Source organism: Falco cherrug, chromosome 7, assembly GCF_023634085.1.
Source record: "Falco cherrug isolate bFalChe1 chromosome 7, bFalChe1.pri, whole genome shotgun sequence".
Taxonomy (NCBI): domain Eukaryota; kingdom Metazoa; phylum Chordata; class Aves; order Falconiformes; family Falconidae; genus Falco; species Falco cherrug.
Genome location: NC_073703.1, coordinates 23,404,210 through 23,428,924, shown reverse-complemented (window position 1 = coordinate 23,428,924; position 24,715 = coordinate 23,404,210). Strand labels below are relative to the sequence as shown.

The window sequence follows — 24,715 nt, the reverse complement described above, 5'->3', positions numbered from 1 at the left end:
AAGAAAAATTATTAGAAAAGAATTTGCACAGTATATTAAATATTTATTTTTTACACACCGGCAAAGAAGGAAGTTTAAATTAACCTTTATAAATCAGTATATAAAATCCGTACCTTTGTTTCTAGATCCCCCAATCAACCCCCTTAAAAATCAAAACATACACAGCCAGCAATGCAGTGCATTTATGCACCATGAGAAAAGTTGTGTGCACATTGAATGAAAGTAAATATCCACAAAAGAAGCCATAGCTTATGGAAGACTTATAGAATTAATAGAAGATTATGATCTTTCTGCTTAGCTGTTTAAAGCTCAGAAAAAAATGTAACAAAAAAACCCATAACTGATTTCTCTAATATAAAATTATTAATTTGTTACGAAAAATCTATATGAGAAAGGCAGTATTTTCTCTGTCATTTGGGATGTTTTTCTTTTGTAACAGAACCTTAGTAGTAGGCTCTTCCTTAGCAAGTTGTGTTCCTTCCAAGGACTGCTTTTAACAAGGAGTAAAGTGTCAAACTACTACAAATACTTCCTTTAAACACATAGGATGAGGAAAACCTTGGGTTGTTTTTTTTTCCCCTGAAAGCGAAAATCTAAAATGCGCTTGTGAGCCATAGCTAACGAAACAAATTCTTTATCAGCTAGGACTCCAGACTTACTCTACTCAATTTGAGAAATTATTTCTTGGACGCAGATGCAGGAAAAAAGTTGCAATTCCGTGACTGCCTAACTTTTAAGCACATCAGAAGACTTGGTTACTCCCAGGGAAACACTCAAGTGCTGAAAGCTAGCAGAATGCCTGAGTGCTTGGCTGACTGAAGCACATACAGAGCAATGCAAACAACTAATATCAAAGAACTCAATTCTTGCACGCAAACAGTCTCATCAGTCTTAGTGGAAAAGAAGAACTGAACAACAGCTACAGAATCAAATATTTGTGGCAATGTGATAAGACTATTAAAATACAAGCAAACTCCAATCCACTTACCAAAACACTGTGACATTCCCCATCTTCCTTTTCTCAGCCAACTATTACCAAGGCTGAATTTGCCCTCTTGATAGGGTGTAACCCCGGCCTTGCCTTGCTGTTGGTACTGGTGTTTCCCCCCCAGTGTCTTTCTCTTCTCTTCTGTCTTAACATCTGGGTAACATTTGGTGCACAGACAAATCATAGTGATGTATGTAAACAGAGACAAACATACACAATCAACACCACTAGTAAATCCTGTTCTAATTGTTTGAAAAAAAGCAAAAAACTGATGTGCACTTCACTTGAATAAGGAACATTTTAACATTGGAAAGTCACAGACAGTGACAGAGAATATAAAATTAACAGAGTGCAATAAATTCCTTTAAGGCTTGTGGCTATAACACAAGCATAGAAAGAGCAGAAAGATGTTGTGACAGTAGCTACTTAATTTTGTTGGCAGCTGTTCTGTTAACATTTGCCAGCTGCTGGCATGTTTGTCCCCTCCATTTTAACCAAGCAGAAAGCCAGTGCTTGTTTAACTCCAACATGATAGGATTGTAATTATTTGCGATTACCTTTCTAGCAGCAGCTTTTAATCAGTCATATTTTTCTAAAACATTCAGATTTTGTGCTGAAAGTTTCCTGGTTTTTAAGTAGTTTTTCACAACTTTGTATTATTTGCTCTCTAATTCTGAGTTGAGGCCTTTCTAAAGAATTGTGTGTCTACATTTACAACTAATGGGAAGCAAACTACAGAATAAACAAACATCCAAGCTTAGGACATGATACTTGCTATGGAAACAACCCTTTCTGAACACCAGAAACCTTGAATCCTTGCTTGCAGGAAAAAGGCACTGACTGAAGGACTAATCAATCCTCAGCAGTTGCCTGTTATATCCAAGCAAACAAATTAAGCCTACTCATCTCTGGAAAATCATCCCAGCATGGATAGTCACAGACTGCAAAATCTCACTATTAACACACAATCTTCTCAACAAGTAATTCCAAACAAAGACAGCTGACTCATGGTATTGTGAATCAGAGGGCAAAAAATCCCCTGAAGGCACAAGAACAGTAAATAAAATTAAGATGGATGAAAAAAAAATTATCCATGCGATCCGCAGTTTTCGCAATAGTTCATAAGCTCTTGAAGAAAATCAAAAGTTTTGATTTGGATGAGAAAAAAATAAACCCTCTGTTTTTCCTTTGATGAGATGCATTTCAATGCAACCAGAAGTGCTGTTGCTCATTAACCTGGCACAAGGCCAGCCCCAGCAATCGCAGTAGGCAAGGTACCTTCATTGTCTTCCAGACCTGTGGTCTTTGAAGCACATCCAGTTGCTCTGTGGAGCCACCTCTGTTACTTGAACCCAGCCAAAGACTGAGCTGCCAAATGAACCAATACTCCAAAATCTACCCTCCTCCGTGCACTTTCCGTGGCTGCCTTGTGGCCTCATTCTTCTTCGGTATAAATTCAAACCATAACTGAATAGGCAAAGGAAGGTACTTTGGAAGATAGAAACAGATAACGAAGTGAGTGGTAAGAGGTTTATAAAAAATGAGAACAGCAAGCAGACAAGGAAAAGTAGTTCCAAATACCTAATACAGAGAGAAGGAGAAAAGCCAGCACAGATCCTAAATGAGGATGATGAGTCAGGCAACCACTTCTGGCTCTGTGAAGTATTCCTGTTATTGTTTTCCTGCAAAACACTTCTGAACCAGTTCATCCACTTAAGGGGGTACTCTGTCTCAGCAGAACTGAAACAACTGATTTTTTCCTTGAGACAGGTGAGTACTGGCCTGGAGGATCTGTCTGCACTGCCACAACCAACCACTATCAGCATAAGAACTGAACTACGGAAGGGATACAGGAGCAAGGTACTGTATCAGGGTTTGAGAAGAGTGGTTGGTGGTACAAGTGAATGAAAACAGAACTTGAGACTACACCCCAGTAGAAGGGAACTGCAGACCACAGAAGTTTTTAGTGAAACAAGCTCCAGAAAGTGATGAAGATCAGGTGAGCATGCATGTGCAGCCATGCTGCTAGTAGCAGAGTTACAAACTGATCCTGTTGGGAAGCTCAGGATTACCACGAGCCCCAGAGTGCTAATCCCCACTGAAGATAGATTCTGGGGGAGAGGGGGAAGTATTTTTTTACATGGAATGGACTCCATCTAACAAACTTGAGTCTTTGAGAATTAGGATGTGCAATTCACAAAGGAAAGAGTCTGCAAGTTTTTTTAATTGTTTAAAGATATTTTTTTTCAGTTGGTTTACATGAATCCTACAACCCACACTGTCAAAGGATGGGGATGGTAATCACATCTATTTGTGCAACTGCAGCACCAGAAGGCTAGGATGCAAAGCAGCCTTGAGACCCCTGTCTGTTACAAAGGAATCCTCTCAGAAGGTGCCCACTGATGGTCTGGCAACACCAGCTAGAAAAATCCATGTTATGAGTAGAAATACAAAGTAATATACATAAAAAAATGTATTTCATCAATAGAACCATGGAAAAAAGCAGGTATATAATACCGTGAGTACGAATTCAACACAAGTGATCTATCAAATCATTTGCAGATATCACAGCTCCTTGGTTTTTGGTGGGTTGGTTTGGGGTCTTTTTGGTTGGTTGGTTTTTTAACCTTCACCTACATTTACCACAGAGTGAAGACTAACATCTGTTCGGATGATAATATTTTCTCCCATGAAACTAGAAAAAATATTTAAAAATATTTAAGTCCAAGCTATCTTCCAACTTAACAAAATGTGTTTTTTTCTGACAAGTAATACACCATGACCTGAAAAAATAGCCTTAAAAATAATTTTGGGATTTTCAGGAGTAGTATAGATGTCTCAATATCAATGACTTCTTTTTGGAATAAAGCTGAAAACTGTAACGTATTATCCCAATTTGGTCATTTGTTATATCATGATTACAGCCTTTTCCAATGCATGCATTCATTCAAAGTTTTGCAAAGAAATTCACCATTTGTTTCATTCTCTTACTGTATCTACTAGAACATCTACACTACCTACATGAACTGTGACAGGCGATAACTTCATTCTTAAACACATCTTTTTGCAAAAAAGCTCTGTGGATCTTTAATCCTGAATAATATATCTTATTCCTATCCCTTATACCCAGTGACACTAAAAAGATTTCTGTGAGAACAAATGGATGAAACTAGTCCTGTCCTGCACCTGTAGTGAGTCGGAGATGATTATTTTTTTGTAGTTTTCAAATTACAATTTGCAAGATAGTATCTTCCATGTTTCCTTACCAATTCTAGGCAACTGACAAAGAGTGCTAATCTGTTTTGTGTGTTACTTTGTTTGCTGTGTAGGAGTGGCAACTGTTGGCTTGGTGGTTTTTTTCCTTAAAGTACTCTGTGCTACATTTACTCACAGTCAAATTACTGTTAAACTCTTACTAATTCCCGTGACAGCATAAAAATACTTTGCAGTTCTGTATGTGGTGAAAGACTGATTATACATACCTCCGAAAAGAAAACAGACAGGATGACTAGGCTGATCCAGTGAATTATTCCTGCAAACTGTGATGCACTTGAAACTGCAATTAACACAATACAACGAAGCATCATTATAGTAGCAGAAAGCAACTTCGGTTTAATATAATTAGTACTGCTACAACTTAGATACGGGTAAAACTTCCTTTCTTACATTTTGTAATGGAAGTACCAGAAAAAGGATGGGATGTAAAGGGACATGAAACTCCAGCCCTGTCAGCTGCTCACCCTAATTCAGGCCAACATGTTAGCAGCCACAGCAGCTGTTCATTGGAGCTCTTACAGATAGGACTGCTGGTAAGCAATAACATACACGTTTTAGGTCTTTGATGCTCTGTCACTGCTCCGTGCTCTCATTCCATGCACTGCCTTAGTCCAAGATGTGTGACTAAATCCAGTATACCTAAAAGTCCAGAGTTAGAATTCTGTAAGGAGACAGAATGCTCTATTATCCCCACATTGTTCCTTGTATTCAGTCTTTGACAACTCAGCTCAGAAGATTGCTAATTGTCTGGAATGGGTACTTAAAAAACAGTGCTCAAACTGGGCTTCCAAATACATTTCTATCATCTAAATAAATAAATAGGGTGACTTTTGTACAGCTTTCCAGACATGGCATGAACAGCTCTGACTAGCTCAGCACCCCATTCCCCTCAGAGTCAAGTTTGACTCCAGGAAAACCACAGCAAGAGAAACAACAGAAAGAATCAATGTAATTGTTAACTGTTAATAATATCAAATCTTAATGCCTTAATTTTAAGGAGCTTGTGAAATACCAGCAATTCTAATCTGTACAGCAAACGTGACTGGTTTTGTGCAGCGTTTCAGGAAACGTGGCTGTCACAGGGACAGGTTTATGTTTAAAGAAGTTTCTACGAGAACACTCAAAAAAGCTACACTAAACAAAATAAAATTCCAGTTTAAGTAAATGGTTAATTCATAATTTCCTTTGTAAGCGCTCTTTTTCAGAAAGACAGTGACCATTAAAGTTAGTTATGTTCACTTCATTGCAAACTCCTCCACAAAAATAAGTCTGTAAAGGGCAAGTTAAAATACTAGTTTATGAAACTCTGGATTCTACATACTAATTTCCCATATAGGTACTCTTTACGCATGCAAAATGTTGAGGTAGTTATTCCACTTTCAAAGTGAAATGACTTTCAACAAAAGTCCTTTCAGGAACTGACTGGCAGGAATGCTCAGGAAAACTTCCCTGCATTCATTAAAAGTATGGTTTTACAGAGTACTTAAGCCTTGTACAGGCACTCACTGGCATTAAATCAGCCTTTCCTTCGATACAATTTATTTTGCTTATAAGTTAAATGAAATAAACCGAGGCAAATTTGCTGCAAGACTGCATAAGAGGCCCTATGATATATGGGTTGTCTTCATGTTCTTAAATCAATCTCTTGAAATCTGGAGGACTCCTTTAACAAGTAAGTTCATCTGAAATTCTGTGATCAAAGTTCCCTTCACTTCTGACAAAAACAGGAAGCTGAAAGGGTCCTGTATCTGAACTGCTGGTAACTCCTGCTCTGAAGGTCACATGCTTTCAAGTTTGAAATAAGGGAATGAAGAGAAAAGATTCTGTCTTTACTACAGGGCATTTGTGAGTCAACCATCCCTACAGAAGCCATCAAAATAGTCTATGCAGTCTTGCAGTTTTGAAGAATTACTGTGTAACAGCAAAGTTTAAGGTAATCAATATGTGCATAGAGGCGCAAGACTGGCAGAATTAAAGTCTCAAGAACATACAGGGCATGCACTAAATAAAGCATCTTATTTTAAAATTAAAACTGTTTAAAACGGGAAGGGATGTAGGAAGACATTAGGACACAAAGAAAACTGTTAGTATGGGCTGCCACTGGAACTGTCACAGCTGAGGCTCATCTGGTGCTTGATGAAAGAGGGTTTGCTGTGGTGCAGCAGAAGAGCCACTTAAAGATGAAACAACTGGGCAAAAAAGAATATATTTAACTTTCCCAAGACACTGTCGTTAAAGGGTGGCATAAAGAACAAGAAAAGGAAACCGTTTGCAGGCAGTTTCCAAACCGCTGCCGACTGACATGCAGGGCTCTTGCTGCCCCCTAGCGGACCGGAGCGATACAGCAGCCAGGGGGGTGGGGGGAAATCGGTGTCGCCCGGCGCACCAGCTGTGGCAGTGCTGGGTGCGCTGCCGGACGGCGCGCCATCCAATTGCCAGGAAAACAGTAAATTTGAAAAATCCTTCCAAGCAGGAAGCTTTTGTACAACAGCTGAATCGCTAGCCCATACACTGAATCTGGGTATTTCCCTCCTCCAAAATACTCCTTTTCAAAACTGCCGTGAAAAGCTACAAAAATGGGAGCAGGCTCTTCTCCAAGAGGTGCTCCTCCCTGCTCTGCGGTGGTCCACATACATCATTGGGATTCAGTTTGAGAGAAAGCACCTAAGCTAGGCAGCTTCCACTTTTATCTGGAACAGAATTGCACATTTGTTGAACTTGTAAACTTTTTTCCCCCCAAATTTTTAACCTAAAAGCCCAAAAGTTTTGCTTTATTTCACATTTCGCTTGTCTGTTGCTACAGGGAAGAAACAAATCAAATCCAGATGCTTCTTCGTTGTGAAGAAGCTGGTTCAGTATAAAATGCTGAGCACAGCCAATGTCAACACACCTCCTGCCCCTCTCCCTCACTTTCATCTCCTCTCAAAATGTATATCCAGGAGAGGAGGGATGAAGAATACATCCTAACTGTCCTGGGTTTGGCTGGGATGGAGTTAACTTTCTTCTTAGTAGCTGGTGCAGGGCTGTGTTTTGGCTCTGATGGAAGACCAGTGTTGATAACCACTGATGTTGTTAGCTGTTGCTGGGTGATGTTTATACTCAGTCAAGGATTTTTTGGTTTCTTGGGCTTTCCCAGCGAGAGGGCTGGAGGGGCGCAGGAAACTGGGAGGGGACACAGCCAGGGCAGGTGACCTGAACCAGCCAAAGAGGTATTCCATACCATGGGATGTCATGCTTGGTATATAAACTTGGAGGGTTAGCTGGGGGGTGGAGGGGGTGGGTAGGGGGTTGCTGCTAAGGGACTGGCTGGGCATCAGTCAGCAGTTGTGCTGTGCATCACTTGTTTTCCTTTGTCCCTTTTCCCTTGGATTTTATCTTTTTCCCCACCTTTTCATTGTAACTATTACTATTATTGTTGTTATTCTTAAATTTTGTAATTGTTTTAATTACTAGATTGTTCTTATCTCAACCCTCAAGTTTTACATTCTCTTTCCAATTCTCCTCCCCACCCCTCCAGGTCAGGGAGAGTAAGCAGGCAGCTGCGTGGTGCTCGGTGATCAGCTGGGGTTAAACCACAACGCTGACAAACCCTGAGTGGCCATTACAGAAGCTCATCCTATCAGTGCTTGCTTTCGGTGGATGTTGTTCTTGATGATTTCCTGGCAGGTACAAACTATACTGCTTCTGCAAGGAGCAGAGAGCAGACTGTCACTGCGCCATTTGGGCAAGCCCTGAACCCACTCTTACTGAGGCATTGCTGCACTGCCTTGTGCGCTTCCTTTGCACAGCTATGCATGTACTCACACAGGGCCCCGATCTAGCAATCAAATGACCAGGAGCAGAACTTTTCACCTTCACAGTTTTCCAGAAGGCCTGATGCCTTTTACAGACACACCTGCTGTAGTTGATTGCAGAAGAAAGGCAATACTAAGATAGTTTCCTGACTTGCTTTCCTCCAAAACTACTGAACACAAGGAAGGGACACAGCATGGTCTGTATTTCTGAGGAGTGGGGATTGGAACCTGCCATGATCTTTTTTTTTTTTAAATGAGGTGCAAGTGGCTTAATACATATCTATTTCTGCATTTGCAAAACATCACAAGATACTGAGATGTTATTTCATTAATGCGTGTGAAGAGCTTTAAAGATAGAACTAAAAAAGCTGACTATAGGACAGAGACCTGTAATAAAAGATCTGTTATATGTCTGCTGCTTTCGGGGGTTTCTAATTCCAGCATGAATATGCTTTGTGCTAAAATACACTAAAAGATCTCTGTCCTTTTCATGTCTGTGACCTACAACATCTGCAAATATGGTCTCCATCACTGATACTGACAGTTTGCTGTATGGGACAAGTGCACAGTGCAAGCAAAGACTGCCCTAAAAGTATGAGAGGAAAATCATGCTCTCAAAATGTCACAGCCAAAGAAAACATCAGTTAAAAAAAGGAGGGGGAGGAGGCTCCATAAGTAATGACAAACTATAATTGTGGATTAGCACTTGTTATCAAAAAAATTGGCAGTGATGTGCCGTAACATTCTAGTGCATTGGCTGATTTCATATAGAATAAGGAATCATTTAAAACTGTAATTACATCTTTTGAAAAAAAAAAAAAACCCACAGAATTGTGGCCTAATGACTTTCTAAAACTTTAATGTAAGTGACCCACGTTTTTCATATGACACAACTACAATACTTATACCAGTCCCACCAAGATAGCCTTCATCTGATTTAAAACAAAACAGAACGTATTCAACTTAAAGACAAGGTGGCTGATGTGTTGGTTCATTAGTTAAAATGCAAAGTAGCAACACAGAGTGGAATGGCTCCTTTCTCAGGTGATGAGAAAATCCATACAGGCAGGGGCAGCCTCTGAACAGTGAGATCATCTGGCTTGACCAAACACCTATAGGTCATGCACAAGGTATAAGCTGCAGAGCTTTTATAACATGCACTAGACACATAAAGGAGGAATGACCCCTAAAATAAAGCCTTCTTTAGAAGATTCTTCAGAAAATAAATGGTAAGAAAGCAGGCACTCCCAGAGGAGACTCCCTGAAACTGTGTTAAAAATCTAACAGAAATCAAGAGAAACCATTTTAAACTCCTGGATCTACAGGAAATGACAATTCTCTACATAATATTTCTCGAGGTGCCACATCTTTCTGTTTGTTGAAAGCTTCTTCCTCATTCAATTTTTAAGGACATACACCCATATAATTAGCATTCCTAAAGTTTTTTGAAAGCAGAAGATTTGTCCATATTCTAGGCTTCCTCATCCAAAATGGAAACTCACCAGAGACTACAAAAAATAACTGCCACGGAGTGGCCATGCTCAGAACAGTATATGTAAACAGAGGTGTAAATGGTGGACAACAGTGTGGAAAGACAGCTTAGTCATTTATTCATCTTATAGGGTTTATATTGATAATTGCAGCAATTTTAAAGTCCCTTAAACTAATCTTAATATAATTGCAATATTTACACTGAAATCTAACTCCACTAATATTAATAGACAAATCACAAAAATAAAAGGACTTCAACAGAATAAGAAGTTTGTTTGCTCACTTTAAAGTTGCCATAGAAGATACCAGACCATGACTCTCCCATGTTATACATTCAGCATTTATGGTACTGACCGAACCCCACCACTGTCATTTCAACATATCTGAGATTGTACAGAGATGCTAGAGGCTGCTCTTTGACATTTAGCATAGGGAAAATTGCAGCTGGCATTCGTATTCATGTCAGCTTTGTATCATAAGAGCAAAAAAAAAGGAGGGGAGGGGAATGGAGGAAAAGAGCAGTAGAAAAAAAAAAGATTAATTGGGAAGCAAAACAGCAGCATTACAATTTCCATTGTGGAACCTGTGTAGAGTGAATTCAGATACAGTAAAACTCCATTTAAGCTATTATTTGACTCCCAGTGTATTAGCAAAGTAGAAAGGAAATCTTTATCACTTCAGTACATAAGACAGAAAACATAACTTCAGTTCCTACCCACCTGAATAGAAGTAAATTAATCATGCAGATAGCACCAAATACACTAGCAAGTTCATCACTTCTGTTTATCTACATGCATGTGAAAAGTATCAGATATTAATGACGCACAAATTATCTTTCTTCTGTGTATACAGAGTGCGTTCATAAAGGACAGACCTTTTCAAGTACTAACAGCAGTATGTGCAGATCTCTGCATGTACACTCTGCTTGTATCCTCTGAAAATTTGTCCTATACTGAAGTTGGTCAGCAAAATAAGGAAGAGACTGACTTCACTATACCAGGGTTCCACAAAAACACATTTCTTACCTAGACTAGCAGTCATTTAAATGGTAGGAAAAAAATCCCCACAATCCTCCCCACTTCAAAAACCTCCCAGCAAGTTAAGCCTTTATTTCACCAAATATAAAAATATAAAGGGGGGGGGGGAGAAAAGAAGAGAAAAATTTGAAAAATTAAAAAATTAAAAAAAAAATCCTCCTACTCACACTGGAGAAGCTTTATATCTATTAGGAGTTCCAGAGTCAGAAGAATCACCACCAATACTACACAGGCTACCAGGAAACTGTTGAGACTTGCACTGAGCAAAAATACCTGCCACACAGCTGCTCGTCTCCCACAGCACGGTTTTAGCCAGTTAGATCTAAGGAAATAAAATTAAGAGGAAAAACAAGAAAAGAAAAGAAAAGAAGTGAAAAAGGAAGAGAGCTAAAAAGCAGTGAACTCAAAATCACAAGTTCTGTTGTTATTGATACACTCAGCAATAATACAAAGTTGTTGCAAAACTCAGTTTCATTGATTTCTTTACCAAGAAAACCACTTCACAAACAACTTCACCCTGGGGATCTTGTGCATCTCTTCAACCCTCTGGAGTGTACTGGTGTTCAAATACCTTTCAATGTATTGAGTAACACAACCCTAATTATCATACATACTTTTCTACTTTCTTCCTGTCATTTTTTCATGTGTTTTTATTTTGACATACATGCTGCGTTCCCTTACATCTGTGAGTACCAAGGCACAGCAGGACTCCGCTATTAGGTTAAAAGCCAATGATGTTTTTTAAGAATTTCTCTGCTACTTAATTTTATGGTTGTGCACCTTTATCCTCATTGTAGCATGTGACAAATCAGACAAGCACTGTCAAATTTGGTTTGCAACAATCAGTCCATGACATCGTAGAAAAGAGCAATAGGAATCTGGAAAACACTGAAGCAGCTCAGTGACTCCACAGCTACACCTACATCTATATGCAGCCTGGCAAAGTGTCAAGCCACTGGCCAAGGCTGTCTAGCTCGTCTAGTTGTCTAACTCTCACCAACCTGCTTGTGCACCAGGCCAAAAACGACTTCCCCAGACTTTAGGGTAGCTCAGTTTTGGGGACAGCATATGCTAGGGACTGTTCCCAAACCTGGTTTAGATGAGGTCAAATTGTTCGGAGGAACAAGACAAGGCAAGATGAAGGGAGCTACGAGGAGGCTACAAGGACAGAACTCTGGAAGGAAGCTGATGCATCAGTAATTGTTGCACTAGTAGTCTGCTAATGCAGATACACATTTCAAGTGAGTTGTTTAAAAAAAATATTTTTTTCTTTTGAAAATATTTGTGCTAGGAGTAAAGTAGCATAAAGCCCACTCATACTTTTTTTCCTCCTAAACCCCCCCCATAGTTTCACTTTGATACAGTACTGTATGATTTCTCATCACAGTGTTTCATAATGTTCTTGTATTGGCTCACCTCTGAAAGTTCTGATGCTTGCCTGACACTTCATATTTTCAAAGCACTGTAAATACACATTAGCTAATGAAGAGCTGACATGATTTATTAACTAGAGTTTAAGAAGCTGCAAGCACACAGACGTGTGGTGCAGTAATGGCACTGTCCAAACTAAAAAGTCAATACACACAAATCAATGGTGTACAAGGTGATATAATGATACTGATCAATTCCAGAAAACCAGCTCTAGACTCAGTAACTCATGATATATTCAAACACTTGGAGAAACATTACAAACACTCCCTGACATAACCACACTCAAAAATGAGGGAGAAAGTGATGCTACATAGTGCTCAGAGACTTGACACTTTCAAGCAGCTTCTCAGAATTAAGCATATCGACTAAATACTTGTACTCAAGATGCCCGATTACTTGACCATGAAATACTCCTAAACTGACTCTTAAAACTTCAGAGAAGATTTGACAAGTGCTACTATCGGGAAATTGCCCTTAGTTTAACTTTGTTATGGTTCTAGCCTGAATACAGAATGCACTAGGTTTTAAAAATATGTATGTTTAAAACATAAAGGGGAAAAAGGCATTGGGATAGGTAATTTTTGCAAATTTGATCTTTTAATGGATTTTACTTTATATTATCTCAAAAGAGGATAACTTGTCTTTACTGCAACTGTTATTTCAGATTTTGTGGGGGTTTTTTCAGGGGCGGGGTGGTGGGGTTGCTTTTTTTTTAGATCTTTCTGAAAATAATGCCAGGGAATGGCCCTGTTTAAATAGAACAGTTTTTAGTTCTGCTCTCTCCCTAAATTTATCTTCCTTTTTCAAAAAAGACCCATTTTTCCAGTGTTTTAATATTGCAGGGCAGTTTTTCCTCTTTCCTATTCTCAGAATGATCAGCAGAGGGCCTAAGTCCATTCTTTTAAAAGCTCTACATAGTCGAGATTTTCAAATATACCAAATGTTCCTACCAGTAAGAAAAAATTAACTGTGATACTCAACACACGTTACATATAGCCACAATAATCATTATTCAAGCTAACAGTTACTTATAGAATGCTAAAGAATGTGGAGTTATTCCATCTGTATGGTAGTAATATTCCATTGATTCCAAAAAGCTTCAAAACAAAACTGTCAGTTCATGATTCAAAAAAGCAATTAACTTCAAACATCAAGTGCAGATAGATCATCTGCCTGTTTACACATATATATCACTCACAAAATAAATACATTGATTTCAAAGACATAAAAGTGTTTGAAATTTAAGCACTGAAAAGCTACCTCCAGTTTCATATTTTAATTTATTACACCAAGGTGCATTTGTTCAATCCTTGTCCTACAAATGGACATTGATTAGCATCTTCACATCACTGCCTAGCAGACCTCTTCCCAGACCTCCTCCAAGTCCTCTGAATCCACTGACATTAACAACCACTTTACGCTCTGAAAGGAGCGCTGGATGGTTTCTTTTCTGGATGCTGCTTAACTAGCTCATTCCCTGCTGCTTCTACACTCCAAAGCAAGATCAGGACTCTGTCATACAGGATTGTTGGTTTTTGGGGTTTTTTTACTTCTTACCCTTGTAAAGGACAGACATAAATAATAAAAGGAACTATAATCCAAGTAGAAATGTATTTTAAATATACTTGTTGACATGCTAACCACACTGACTCCTGGTACACAAATCTCCTCAACTCCTTCAACCATGTAACTTGCCTTAGTAGAGTGGTATCTCTCCCTGCTGATGTGTAAGGGCTCATCCATTCAACAGATGAGAAATCTGGTATTTGAGAGGAAAAAAAATAATCCCATAATTAGTGTGGTTTAAACTTACCTTCAAAATCCTGGCCATTTCCTCTGCAATTCTGCAAAGCTACACTAAATTTAAAGCTCAGATTAGAAACCCAGCTGCACAGACCTTAAAGAAAAAAGTTAACATACACAGTTCAAATTTATGAAGAGATTACATACTAACCCTATACAATTCCCTCACTCCAGACCAAAAATAAAAATATATTAAAAAAAATAGAAAAAAGGTGCCCTGTTTTGTTCAGAGAACAAGTACAACTTATTTTGGTGCCCTGTGTTGTTTCTGTATACCATGCACTATATGGATACAAGTATAGTATGACTTAAGACAACTCTTAAAACAACTTTACTGCATAACTTCAAACAGGTTCATTGGGTACCTCAGTTACTCCATCTCTACAACAGGAATATTTTTCACCTTTCTCACAATGCATGGGCGAAGTAAACAAGTGTGCTAGTAGCATGGGAATTTCTTGGTTGATGGTGATACAGGGCTGTAAAGTTTGGTTATGAGACATTAAAATTATTTAGTGGAATTTTATTGCCGGGGTAATTCTTTTTAAAGATACTTTCACACACGGCTTTGTGGAAAAACAATCTGTCATCATCACTGCTAGTTTTATTATTAAACAGCTTGGAAAAAAGAACATAAGGCAAAACTGGGAAAGGTTTAACATGTTTATTCAGCAAGGAACCACTACAAACAATTTGTTCAAGCTGTTAACAGCTGTCACTGTTTCTATTTTCTGGTCTTGCAAACAAATACCCCAAAATCTGCATTATACCTTATACCCTGAGGTTTTTGTGGGGTTTTTAAAATATATTTTTGTGTGTTTGTTTTTTCTTTCTTCTCTTGGTTAAACAGCAAGTGTTTGTATCTCACAAGATGGCTAAGATCAGAAAACAGAAGGATGGATGAGATCCAAATCACTATCTGAAGGAGTAGAAAGGCCATGGTCAGGAAGTAACAGGAACACAGAAAGGCTCAGTAACAACACAAAATCTGGCTGAGACAGAAAAGACAGCAGAGCCTCACAGCAGGCTACAGGTAGCAGCTGGAGGCCTTGAGCAACTCCAAGGAACAGATAGAGCTTGGCACCCCTTTCCTGGACTTCTCCTACAAGCTTAGATTAACTACAGAAGTTTAACTATTGAGAGCTCCCTCATCCTTTTTTTTCCCCTAGAAGTTTTATTATTTCAAACTCTGTGACATTCCTCAGAAGACTGACGCAAAACTGTTGCTCAAATGGCAATAAAGATTCCCCCATTTCCTGCCTAAATTCACATATGGCCAGTTTATACATATTTGTTCTTATGCAGATGTTGTTAACTCAATTAGTTGTTCTTCCTTGCTGGAAGTTTGTCCATGATGCATTTATACACAGCGATGGCCTCCACTCATGTAATGTAAGTAAAGCCCATGCTCTTTGTGAACAGCGAGTTTCTGTAACTGTCCTAGTAGTCTCTTCTGCACATGAATACAGACAACTGGAGCAGTACATTATTCTGGAATAGGTTTAATTACATGAATGCAGCCCAGCTCTATTTGAAGTACTTTCTGCTTTGTGCTTTCTTTACAGGCGTATATCACAACATTTGGTCACAGACATCCTGTGATTACTTGGCATATTACTACGCTCACCAGAAAATTGCTTATCAGGCTTTTCCTTTTTATGCTAAATTCTTTAGTGAAATACTAACATCGTGCTCAAAAACAACATTTAAGAAACATAAGAACAGCCATATTAAGTCAGAACAAAGACTTGGTATCCTGTCTCCAGTAGTGGCCAGAGCAGATGTCTCAAGATGACTAAGAACACAGCAAATATACAATACTTCCCCTTAAAACCCTCACAGCATCCAGCTGTTTTCAACTCAGTGACTTCCTGAGACAGATGCTGTTTCTCAGATTCTATTTAGTAACCTTCAATGAATTTCTCTTCCGCAAACTTGTTCAACCTCCCCTTAAGGCTAGATAAGCTGTTAGCAGCCATGCATCCTTTAGAATGCAGTTCCACACATCTACGGCGCTCTGTGAAAAGAGAAACCTCTTCTTGTTTCTTTTGACCTGGGTCTTAATCTATTAATAATATACCCTAGCACCTGTATCGGGGTGGGGTAGGTGGGTGTCAAATGTTAAACATCTCTGTGTCTCAGATTTTGTAATCTCAATCAAACCTCATGTGAGTCTTCTGTTTTCCAGACTGAAGAGTCCTAGCTTACATAGTAATCTCCAATGGAAGTCATAGCACATCTTTGGTCACAGCCTTCCTCTGAATCTTTTCCAGTTCTTCTATATCTACCATATCCTTTTTGACAGGGACCAGAAGTACACTCACATTCAAGACACGGGCAAGGCTTGGATATATAGAGGAGTACAACAGCAACCTCTCTTTTATTCTCTACTCCTTTTCCTAATGAATCCTAACATCTGATTTGCTTTTAGACTGCTGCCCAGCAATCAGATGACCTTGTCATGGGACTCCCCTTGCAGACTAATATTCCTCCTTTCCATATTTCTCCTTTGTCCTATTGCTTACCCATCTTTCAATTTTTGCACCAAGTCATATCTTCTCCACTTAGACAATTAATTCCAGTGTTGAGCCAGATAAATTAGATCCCTATCTTTTCTACTCTCCAATGAAAAGCTTTGCAAACAGTGGTCTCTGCAGGCTACAACTACATTTCTACCCACAAAAAGTATCTGGGAAAAGCAAGTTTTGTTGGAAAAATACAGAAAGATCTACAATCCAAAAAGCCTGAAAATCACTGAGCTAGAAAATTAATTCTTTTTTTTTTTTTTAACTTACATTACTGCTCCCTCTACCAATTGGTGTTGCTGATAAAACCCATTAGAGGGACACACTCAAAGGATTTAGGTACTAGGGTAAACACAGTAATGAGCTATTCTGGAAAACAACATTTACAAAGAAAAACACAGAATCTGTACAGAAAAAGAAGTTTCTAAAGCACTGAACATCTCTGTAATGTAACCCAGAATTTCATGTATTCTCTTGTGAAAAGCTGGTCACCTCACAGGTTCTGTCATGCCGAATGCTCATTTTCTGCTGCAGTGCAGGTCTTAGTTTTGGACCAGAGCACAGAGAGTAGCAGTGATATAGTACTGCACAAAGAACAAATCAGCACTACAGTCTCATTCATTATTTTGCTGTTACGATTTTGCACCATCTTTCTGGATTCAGACTGGCTGGCAGCTAAAAACATACATCACTTTTGTAAATACAAGGGAGCTTGCTCACATCATGAAATAGTTCTGCCCTCCAAAACCTTTGCACTTTATCTCCAGCTTGGACCTCATTATTCACCATGTATCAACATCATGTGCTCCAGGATCTGCATGAGCTGCACAGAACTTTTCAGAAAAGGGACTATTTTCAAATTATGCTGCCAGGTAAAGACAAGAAAAGCAGAATATAAGGGAAGCGTGAGAACTTCATCCATGTGAGTTCTTTTAGTTAAAGCACCTTTAAGCTTTGTAGAAAACACAGGTAATATACCTTAGAAACCAAAATAAAACCTGAAAGATGAATATGAAACCCAGAAATAATGGCACCTATTTGGGTGCAATTACAGAAGACAGACTGAAGGAACAGACACCCTTTTCTCCCAAGATGAGTGAATACATTCATCAGTGAAGGTTTGCAACCAATTTAAAATGAAAAGCTCATGACTCTCTCCTGTGTCAACTTCCGAATCTCTGCAAATCTCTGTTCAGTTTTGGTTTCCCCTTTTTTTTTTCCTTCTCTATCTCTCTCCTCCCCTTCCCTATAATTTTCTTTTTTCAGATATTCATACTGTTTAATGCACTTTCTAGCTGCAACCAAACAAATCTAAAGCTACTAACAGACAATCATAAATCATTAAATTACAATGCCATGACTATTTACAGCTAATGTCGTCACATTAACTATGAACTCCAAACCTTTACAGCTGTTTATGTAAAACAGTACTTGAAAGCAACTTCAAGTTTCAAATTTGTGTAATATATAAAAATTTAAGATCTGCAATCTAAACCAAATAATTTCAATACGGTGTATCTCTCCCCTTGCTTCCCAACCCTCATTAAACACAGTTCTTTATCAAGAGGCAGGCTCACAGAACAACTGCATATTCACAAAAAGAATACAGCCTGTTGTGCAACTGTCTGTAACAATTTTTTTATAATTTGTGTGAATGATACCTCCTAATTGGAATTTAAGAAAAAACAGGAAGAACTCTTCCCTATCCGTTTGTCTTTAGCACAGATATACCACTTTCTTCATTCCCCATCGTTTCTATTGGTCATTGACGCAAAAATAGAAGAGAGAAAGCATTTTTTGGAAAACAGAATACTTGATTTGAAAAAAAAAGAAATTAAGAGTGGCACTTAAAGCTAATGTTAACATCTAAAAACCTCCTTAGCTTTCTGAGTAATTAGTCTCCTCAAAGGAACGTTTACATATTCTTTTCATGCAAACCTCGTTCAGTGCAGACACAGCCTCCCCAGTAAATTCACAGAAACAAAGAAAATCGGCAACTTTGCTGCTGCTTTTTGTATACAAGTATCACCTAATCTGTTACAGGTATTTTAGAAGTGTACCCCGTGTGTTCTTCTTGGCACCCAAGGCACATTTTTTGAATCAGTTTATTTCTCATAGACACATCTCCAGCCTATGCCTCAATCATTTCTGCAATGTCTAAGCATAGGGTACAGTGCACAGCAGCAATATCTAAGAATAATTCCAAGGAGTTAACTGCAGGGCAGCTCAGCAGGACTAGGAGGTAATGAACATCTCACTCATTTTGGACCTGAGAACTAAGCTCCTGTTTCTTCACAGTGCTACACAGGATGGAAAAGAGATAAATAGAGATTGCTGTAGTCACACAAAGCTCAAAATGTTTTAGTGACATATTGTCAGCATTTATCAGAAAATTTCCTTTTCTGAAGGGTAAGACCCATAGATAGCTCTATTAACACCAGGCACATCAGCCCCACTGCAGCTAGGAAGCAAGCCAGATGCAGGAATCCCTCCTATTCCACATGCAGTGACCACAGGTACCTTGCTCCTCTTCAGTGCAAAGGCGGCAATGCCAGCTCACCCACATGATTTATAATGAGTGAGAATATTTGCAATGCAGAATCCATCCAACTTAACCAACTTCCAACATGTAAATCTTTGTACTTTCCCTGTTTGGGAACTCTACAGAGAAAAGAATTTTTGCTCAACCCACATTAGAAGACAACATATTTCACATTTTGTTTGAGGGTTTCTGGGAGAGTGGAAAGGGTTTTCTTGCCTGATTACCTTTTCACTACTTACAGGTGTACTTCAGGGACAGGCTTAATGCATAGTCTAATCTGCAGTTCGTTCTTTGTTGCTTAGCACAGGGATCAGCATTGTAAACTAAATTTCTGACAAAACCAGCTCAAACAGTCCACAAAATCCCTTCAACAACACTGACAGATGGGAACTGACTGCCCTGAGCATTTGATATAATAAAGACCCAAACTGCACAAAATAAGATTTCTTTATTCTAGTATCTTTAAAGCCATGGGAAGGTCAGTTTACATATGGTCTGTCTAGCAAAAGGCAGACCATAATGTTCCTTTCTTTTTGCTTTTCTTTTTTCATTTCTTTGTGGGGGAGTTAGCTAGTCGGGTGCCATCCAAGAGTTTCTAGGCACACAACAAGGGCTGAGCTATGACCCACCTATTCCTAGTTGCCTATTAACATTGGCTTCATTGAGGGAAACATTCTCTCAGATGAAACAAAAAGCTCCTCTAGTTAGCAATCTGGTTAAATTTGTACTTGTGCTTGGACCCTGACCATCTTCTAGCCTTGAAGAAGGAAAGTTAGAGGAAAGCCTTGGGGTGCACACAACCAAACCATCAAATCAGAAGACTCCTTTATTGCATACTCATCCATCTCTAGCCTGATGTGTCTCTCATTGCTCTGCACATGGAGATGGAGACATACTAGTGATGAAGCGTGACAACCCACGTCAGGAACTAGGCATTGTGGACAATTATGTTGAAAACCAAAATGTCATGTATAGATGCAGCTTGTAACAACAACCCAGCACTTTCCAAGCACAAGGATGTGCCAGACCTTCCTGCTGCAAAGCCTTGCAGTTAGAATGACTACAACTTGCTTAGATCAGGTACAGATCTAGAGTAACAGAGCCATACAGAATATATGCAGGTCATACAGGTTGGCACCTTCCCTGAAATTCTCAGGGAAAAGGATACAGAAGGTAACGCTTGGAGTCTGTGACAAGGCAAACTGACAGGGAGGGGAAGACGAGTCCTACATCACCTTTTAGTACTCTCCAGCATTTGCAGCATCTTCTGGTATCTGCACCAGCAACCCGTATCGCAGCATTGGGGTAACAGCTTCACAGTTACGAATATGGATGCTGGCAGAAACTACAGGGACTTAGATATTTTCTGCCACCTCCTGTGCTGCCCTTCCCACACCACTCTTCATACATGAGGAAGATGTAGCTGTCAGTTCCTGTACCAAACTCATCCGACCCACCCTATCTCCTTCTTACTCAGGTGGAAGCCAGTCGCATCTAACAAGGCCATGAGAAAGAAATTACACCACATTCATAAAACCAGATATATTCCCAATGAAGCCATGAGGTAGTATGGGGACAGTATTTTACTTTTGCTGCTGGGCTTCTTGAGCTCAGCTCTGCTCCTAATTTTCACAAGGCATCAGTTGCAGATCAGTGCTTCTGAAAGGAGGAAGCCACCATTCCCACAAGGCAGGTGCGGTCCTGGGACTTCGCTGAGCATAAACAGCCAAAATGCATTGAGACATACAAACTAAAGCTCTGAATTTTCTTCAGAGAATCCACTCTACAGCTGGGAGGTGTGGATGGCACCTGCTTGTTTCTGTTCAGACCAATGAAGCCACAAAAGAAGAGATCTCGGCTGAGAAAAAGAATGACAAGTCTATTTCCATACTTAAGGCTGCAAAGCTGCTCATATGGTCACAATGAGAGATCTGTGCACTTTGGCACAGTGAAAAATTGAGTTTCAGATCATAAAAATCTATAAAAAGTGCATATTAACTAAACTGGTATTTACTCAGCACCAAAATAGCCTGAGGGTTACACCTGCATACTCAAATTAATTTTCAAGTGCCTCTTTTGCTATGCAGGGTATTTTATGTTACAGTTGTACCATACTTATGTAACCTACTTGAAATGTATTTCCCCTTGTTTGGAGTAACAACTTTCTGGAGATGTCTCAAAGTCCTATTTGGAAAGAAATTAAAGGCAAGAGCCCTCCCTGCATACAGCTTCCTGGCTACCACACAGAATAGCCACTGAGCAGAGATCAAGCAGGTGTGTCTCTGCTGGTTTCAGAGCACAGGTTAGAGCACACTGAGCTGTTAATAAATGGAGGCTTATATAAAGCCTTTTAACGTCTTCATCAATGGGAGCTCCGTATGACTTACTGTGAAGTGCTTTTAGATGGATGCTGTTGACAGTGAAGTATATATACATTCAGTGTGACACACAGTGGACACTAATCACAGAATCAGAGCGGCTAGGCACAAGCGGTGACCTGATCTCTGTCCCAAGAGATGTTAAACTATAGTGTTAATCATTCCTGACAAATGCATTGTCTTAAAGACATCTAGCAATAGCAATTCCATTCCCCTCCTCCATACACACACTATTAGCTACCCTAGCACTTTGCTACCCTCATTATTCTTCTCTTTGCTACAATTCAAGCTTTTTACTTCTTGTCCTAAACATCACGGAGATTGGTAACAGACTGTTCTCTTCCTCACTGAAGTTTCTTATAAGCTCCCCTGACAGTCTCTTCTTCATGTGAAACACAGTTACTTCAATCAGTACTCCACAACAGGTTTTCTAAGCCTCTGATCTGCCTTCCTCTGGATTCTCTCCAGTTGACCCCAATCTTTCAGAAAAAATTTAGTATAGCAGTCCACCTACAGCCACTTCAAGCCTGAACCAGGCAAAAGGATGACTTCTAATCTCCTGCAGGACAACAACACTACATAATCTGACACTGGCTTATGTTTGAGCAAACATTATGAACCGATTAAGATCTTTTATTCCAATAAAACTGGAACAGTTGTCTAGGAAAATAGGGGTAGTATGTATACACATTATCAAAGACAATGTTCTGTCCAGGAATTGGCAGAGTCATTATCTCTCTGTCAGGAGATATACAAAAAAATCACAGTAGCCATCTCTGTCAACCTGAAACATTTCACAAAGACCTTTCACGAGGCCATTCTGCTTGTCTGCTGGACTAGATGCTTGGTCTAGTTTTCCCTGAAAGAAGGCTTCCAAACTGTGCTAAAAGAGCAGCTACGAATCACTTAAAATTATAAAGAGCCCCAAACCAGCACAGATTAGTTACATTAGAAAAGATCACTTCCATCCTGTGACAATAGTTTTTTTAAAGAGTTTGAGGACAACTGGTTACACTTCTCCAACTCAAGGTTTTCTTTTTCTACAGGCCATGAAATCCCTATAGCGTAAAACTAGAAAAAAATTTCTGTCCTTTGTACTTACCCTTCTCTTTGGTACTCCTCATCCAAATTTGACAAAAGCTGGGACCCAGCCACAGACAGATCAAGTGCAGCTAAAGGTAGATCTCGATAAGCAAAATTAACAAGCTGTACAGGAGCAATGCTTTTGGTCTCTTCTTCCACTTGTTGCGAAATTATCTCAACTTCTGAAACACCACCTTCTATTGTAGGCCTGAAAATGTAATAGGCAAAATAGAAAGCCCTCTCTCTCCACACACACATATACATATAAATATAAATAAGCAAGCAAGTAAAAATAAGTTAGAGACCAGAACTTTAGAATCCTAAAAAGCCAGCAACATAACAGAACTTTGTGAGGTCATTGAGGGGACAGACTAGATCCCAGACTTGTCTTTTGCAGATCCCACTGCAGTCAACAGAAACGTCAGACAAACAGCAGCATTTCACTCTGCTGAATCTGCTTCAAAAGCACTAAATATAAGTGGATGCGACACAAACACATACGAAAAAATGTATGAACCCAAATGCAAAACATTTGTGCAAAACAGAAAGGCGGCATGTAACTACGCCACCTAAAAACTTACTGCTTTATAAGTTAGATCAGTGAGCAACGAATAGCTAAGCTTATTTATCATTATATACAAATCAACTGTTAAATTAATGGATGCAGTTTGACCCCTCTTCCATTGTGGGTTAATATTCAAATAGTTTTGACAGATGGCAAATTTGTTTCATAGCAACTAGAAAGGAACATTCTATTGCAAGTTATTTCAAAATAATTCTGAAAGGAGAACAACAATTCAGAAGAATTATGGACTCCTCTATAAAGATCATCTTAACTATCCTTATGTGCAGCTTCCAAATCTTAACATGTATTCTTCTATCACCCCACTAACATTAATGGGAACTCCATGCAGGTAAAACCAGAGTCTGACTACGTACGTGTCTTCCACATTTATAACAAGATACTACTTATCTAGAAACTCAAACTTTGTCAGTTAGCATATTATCTAGTGCATGCAAAGATGATTTCATTGCAGGAGAGAGGTTGCATGACAAGCCCCAGCAGGGATTGATCCTTTGTAGTACCCAGTGAAAGCTACTTGCTCCATTTGATTCAGAGTAGGTGCAAGCAAAAACTTCTCTAGCTTTCATCCAGGGGAGCTTGTTAACTTCTGAAGACATCACAGGCTACTTGTCAGAGATATTCAACAGCAGGTGTGAAGATACTCTTTTTCCTTAGGGATATAGTTAAAGCGCTTAGCACCCAAATTCTGTCTGTTATTTGACTGCAAAAGTTACATTGGTGACTGTTTTAAAAAAGCTTATTAAAATCTTCTAGCTATTCAAGCAGCCTGAATAACAGTTCAGGTTTTTCTTCCAGAAAAAAAAAAAAGAATAATTTTGAAGAGTTCTTAACTCTTATATCTTGTAAGTCTAAGGATGTGGGTGAAGGAACTAAAATTCTATGTGAAAGAGAGAAATATTCTGTTAGTCAGAGCCTCGCCATTAAACTAACCCTTTCTGATGGAAAACATCATTCCTAAATTAAAACAAGCTAACTGCTGCTGCCAGCATTACACAAGAATAATTTTAAAAATCAGAAAACGCTGTTATAGCTGAAGTATTTGGCAGGGAAAGGCTGCAACTGTCTACTATGGCAGAAAGCAGGAGCAAGAGGAAGTACTATTTGAACAACCTAAAGGCTTATTTCATTCTTTGTCTAACCAATAATGGAAAGTAATGAGATTCTTTTGCAACAGAACTGTATTCCTCTGTAAGCAATCTGAAAACAGAAGCCCAGAGGGAAGAGCTAATTTTAGCAAGAATTTTCTTTCTTTGATTTTCACCTTTAGTGCCATCCTGTGAACATGTACCTTTACAAGTCCAAGCCAGTTCAGTTTTGCATGAAAAAGCATATAATGATCCAATATCCAGTCTTATAAAGGAAAAACGAAATGGGTTGTTGCAGCTTTCCCACTCCCAACAGGTCTTACTTTCTATATTCTTAGACAGAACAAATGACAGGCATTGTCTGATTTGACTGAAAAGAAAAACAAGCAAACCAACAGACTTAAGTGTTGGCAAACAGCTTTGAGACAGGTTTGGTGGCAGCAAAGAAAAAAGGCAAACAGATCTGAAAATAATATGACATACTAGTTTTCAGCCACTGGCTGTTAGTAACATAGACATGCTTACAGCATTCATGTTTTTTCTGTTAATTCACACTCTTTAGACAACTAACCAAATCCTACTATTCCTTCTCCAAATATCAGCTTTTCCTTCCAATAATACCTACAGAACCCTTTTGATGTCACAACATCATTCTCCTACAGGTAGCAACCTGTTCCCTTCTCTTTAAAGTAATTT

At 39.0% G+C, this 24,715-nt stretch overlaps 1 protein-coding gene across 5 annotated transcripts in view; it reads right to left on the bottom strand.

Moving 5' to 3' along the window:
• The window catches only part of TMEM266 (transmembrane protein 266), an 86,530-nt gene that overhangs the window by 33,762 nt on the left and 28,053 nt on the right, over positions 1 to 24,715 (bottom strand). For 4 of the 5 annotated variants that reach the window (XM_055715608.1, XM_055715607.1, XM_055715606.1 and 1 more), the window contains 3 exons: positions 22,368 to 22,556; positions 10,754 to 10,908; positions 4,471 to 4,544 (listed from right to left, as the gene is read on the bottom strand). In XM_055715608.1, coding sequence (XP_055571583.1) covers positions 4,471 to 4,544; positions 10,754 to 10,908; positions 22,368 to 22,556 — 418 coding nt within the window. The remainder of the gene's footprint in view (positions 1 to 4,470; positions 4,545 to 10,753; positions 10,909 to 22,367; positions 22,557 to 24,715) is intronic. The other variant, XM_055715610.1, reaches the window with a different exon arrangement.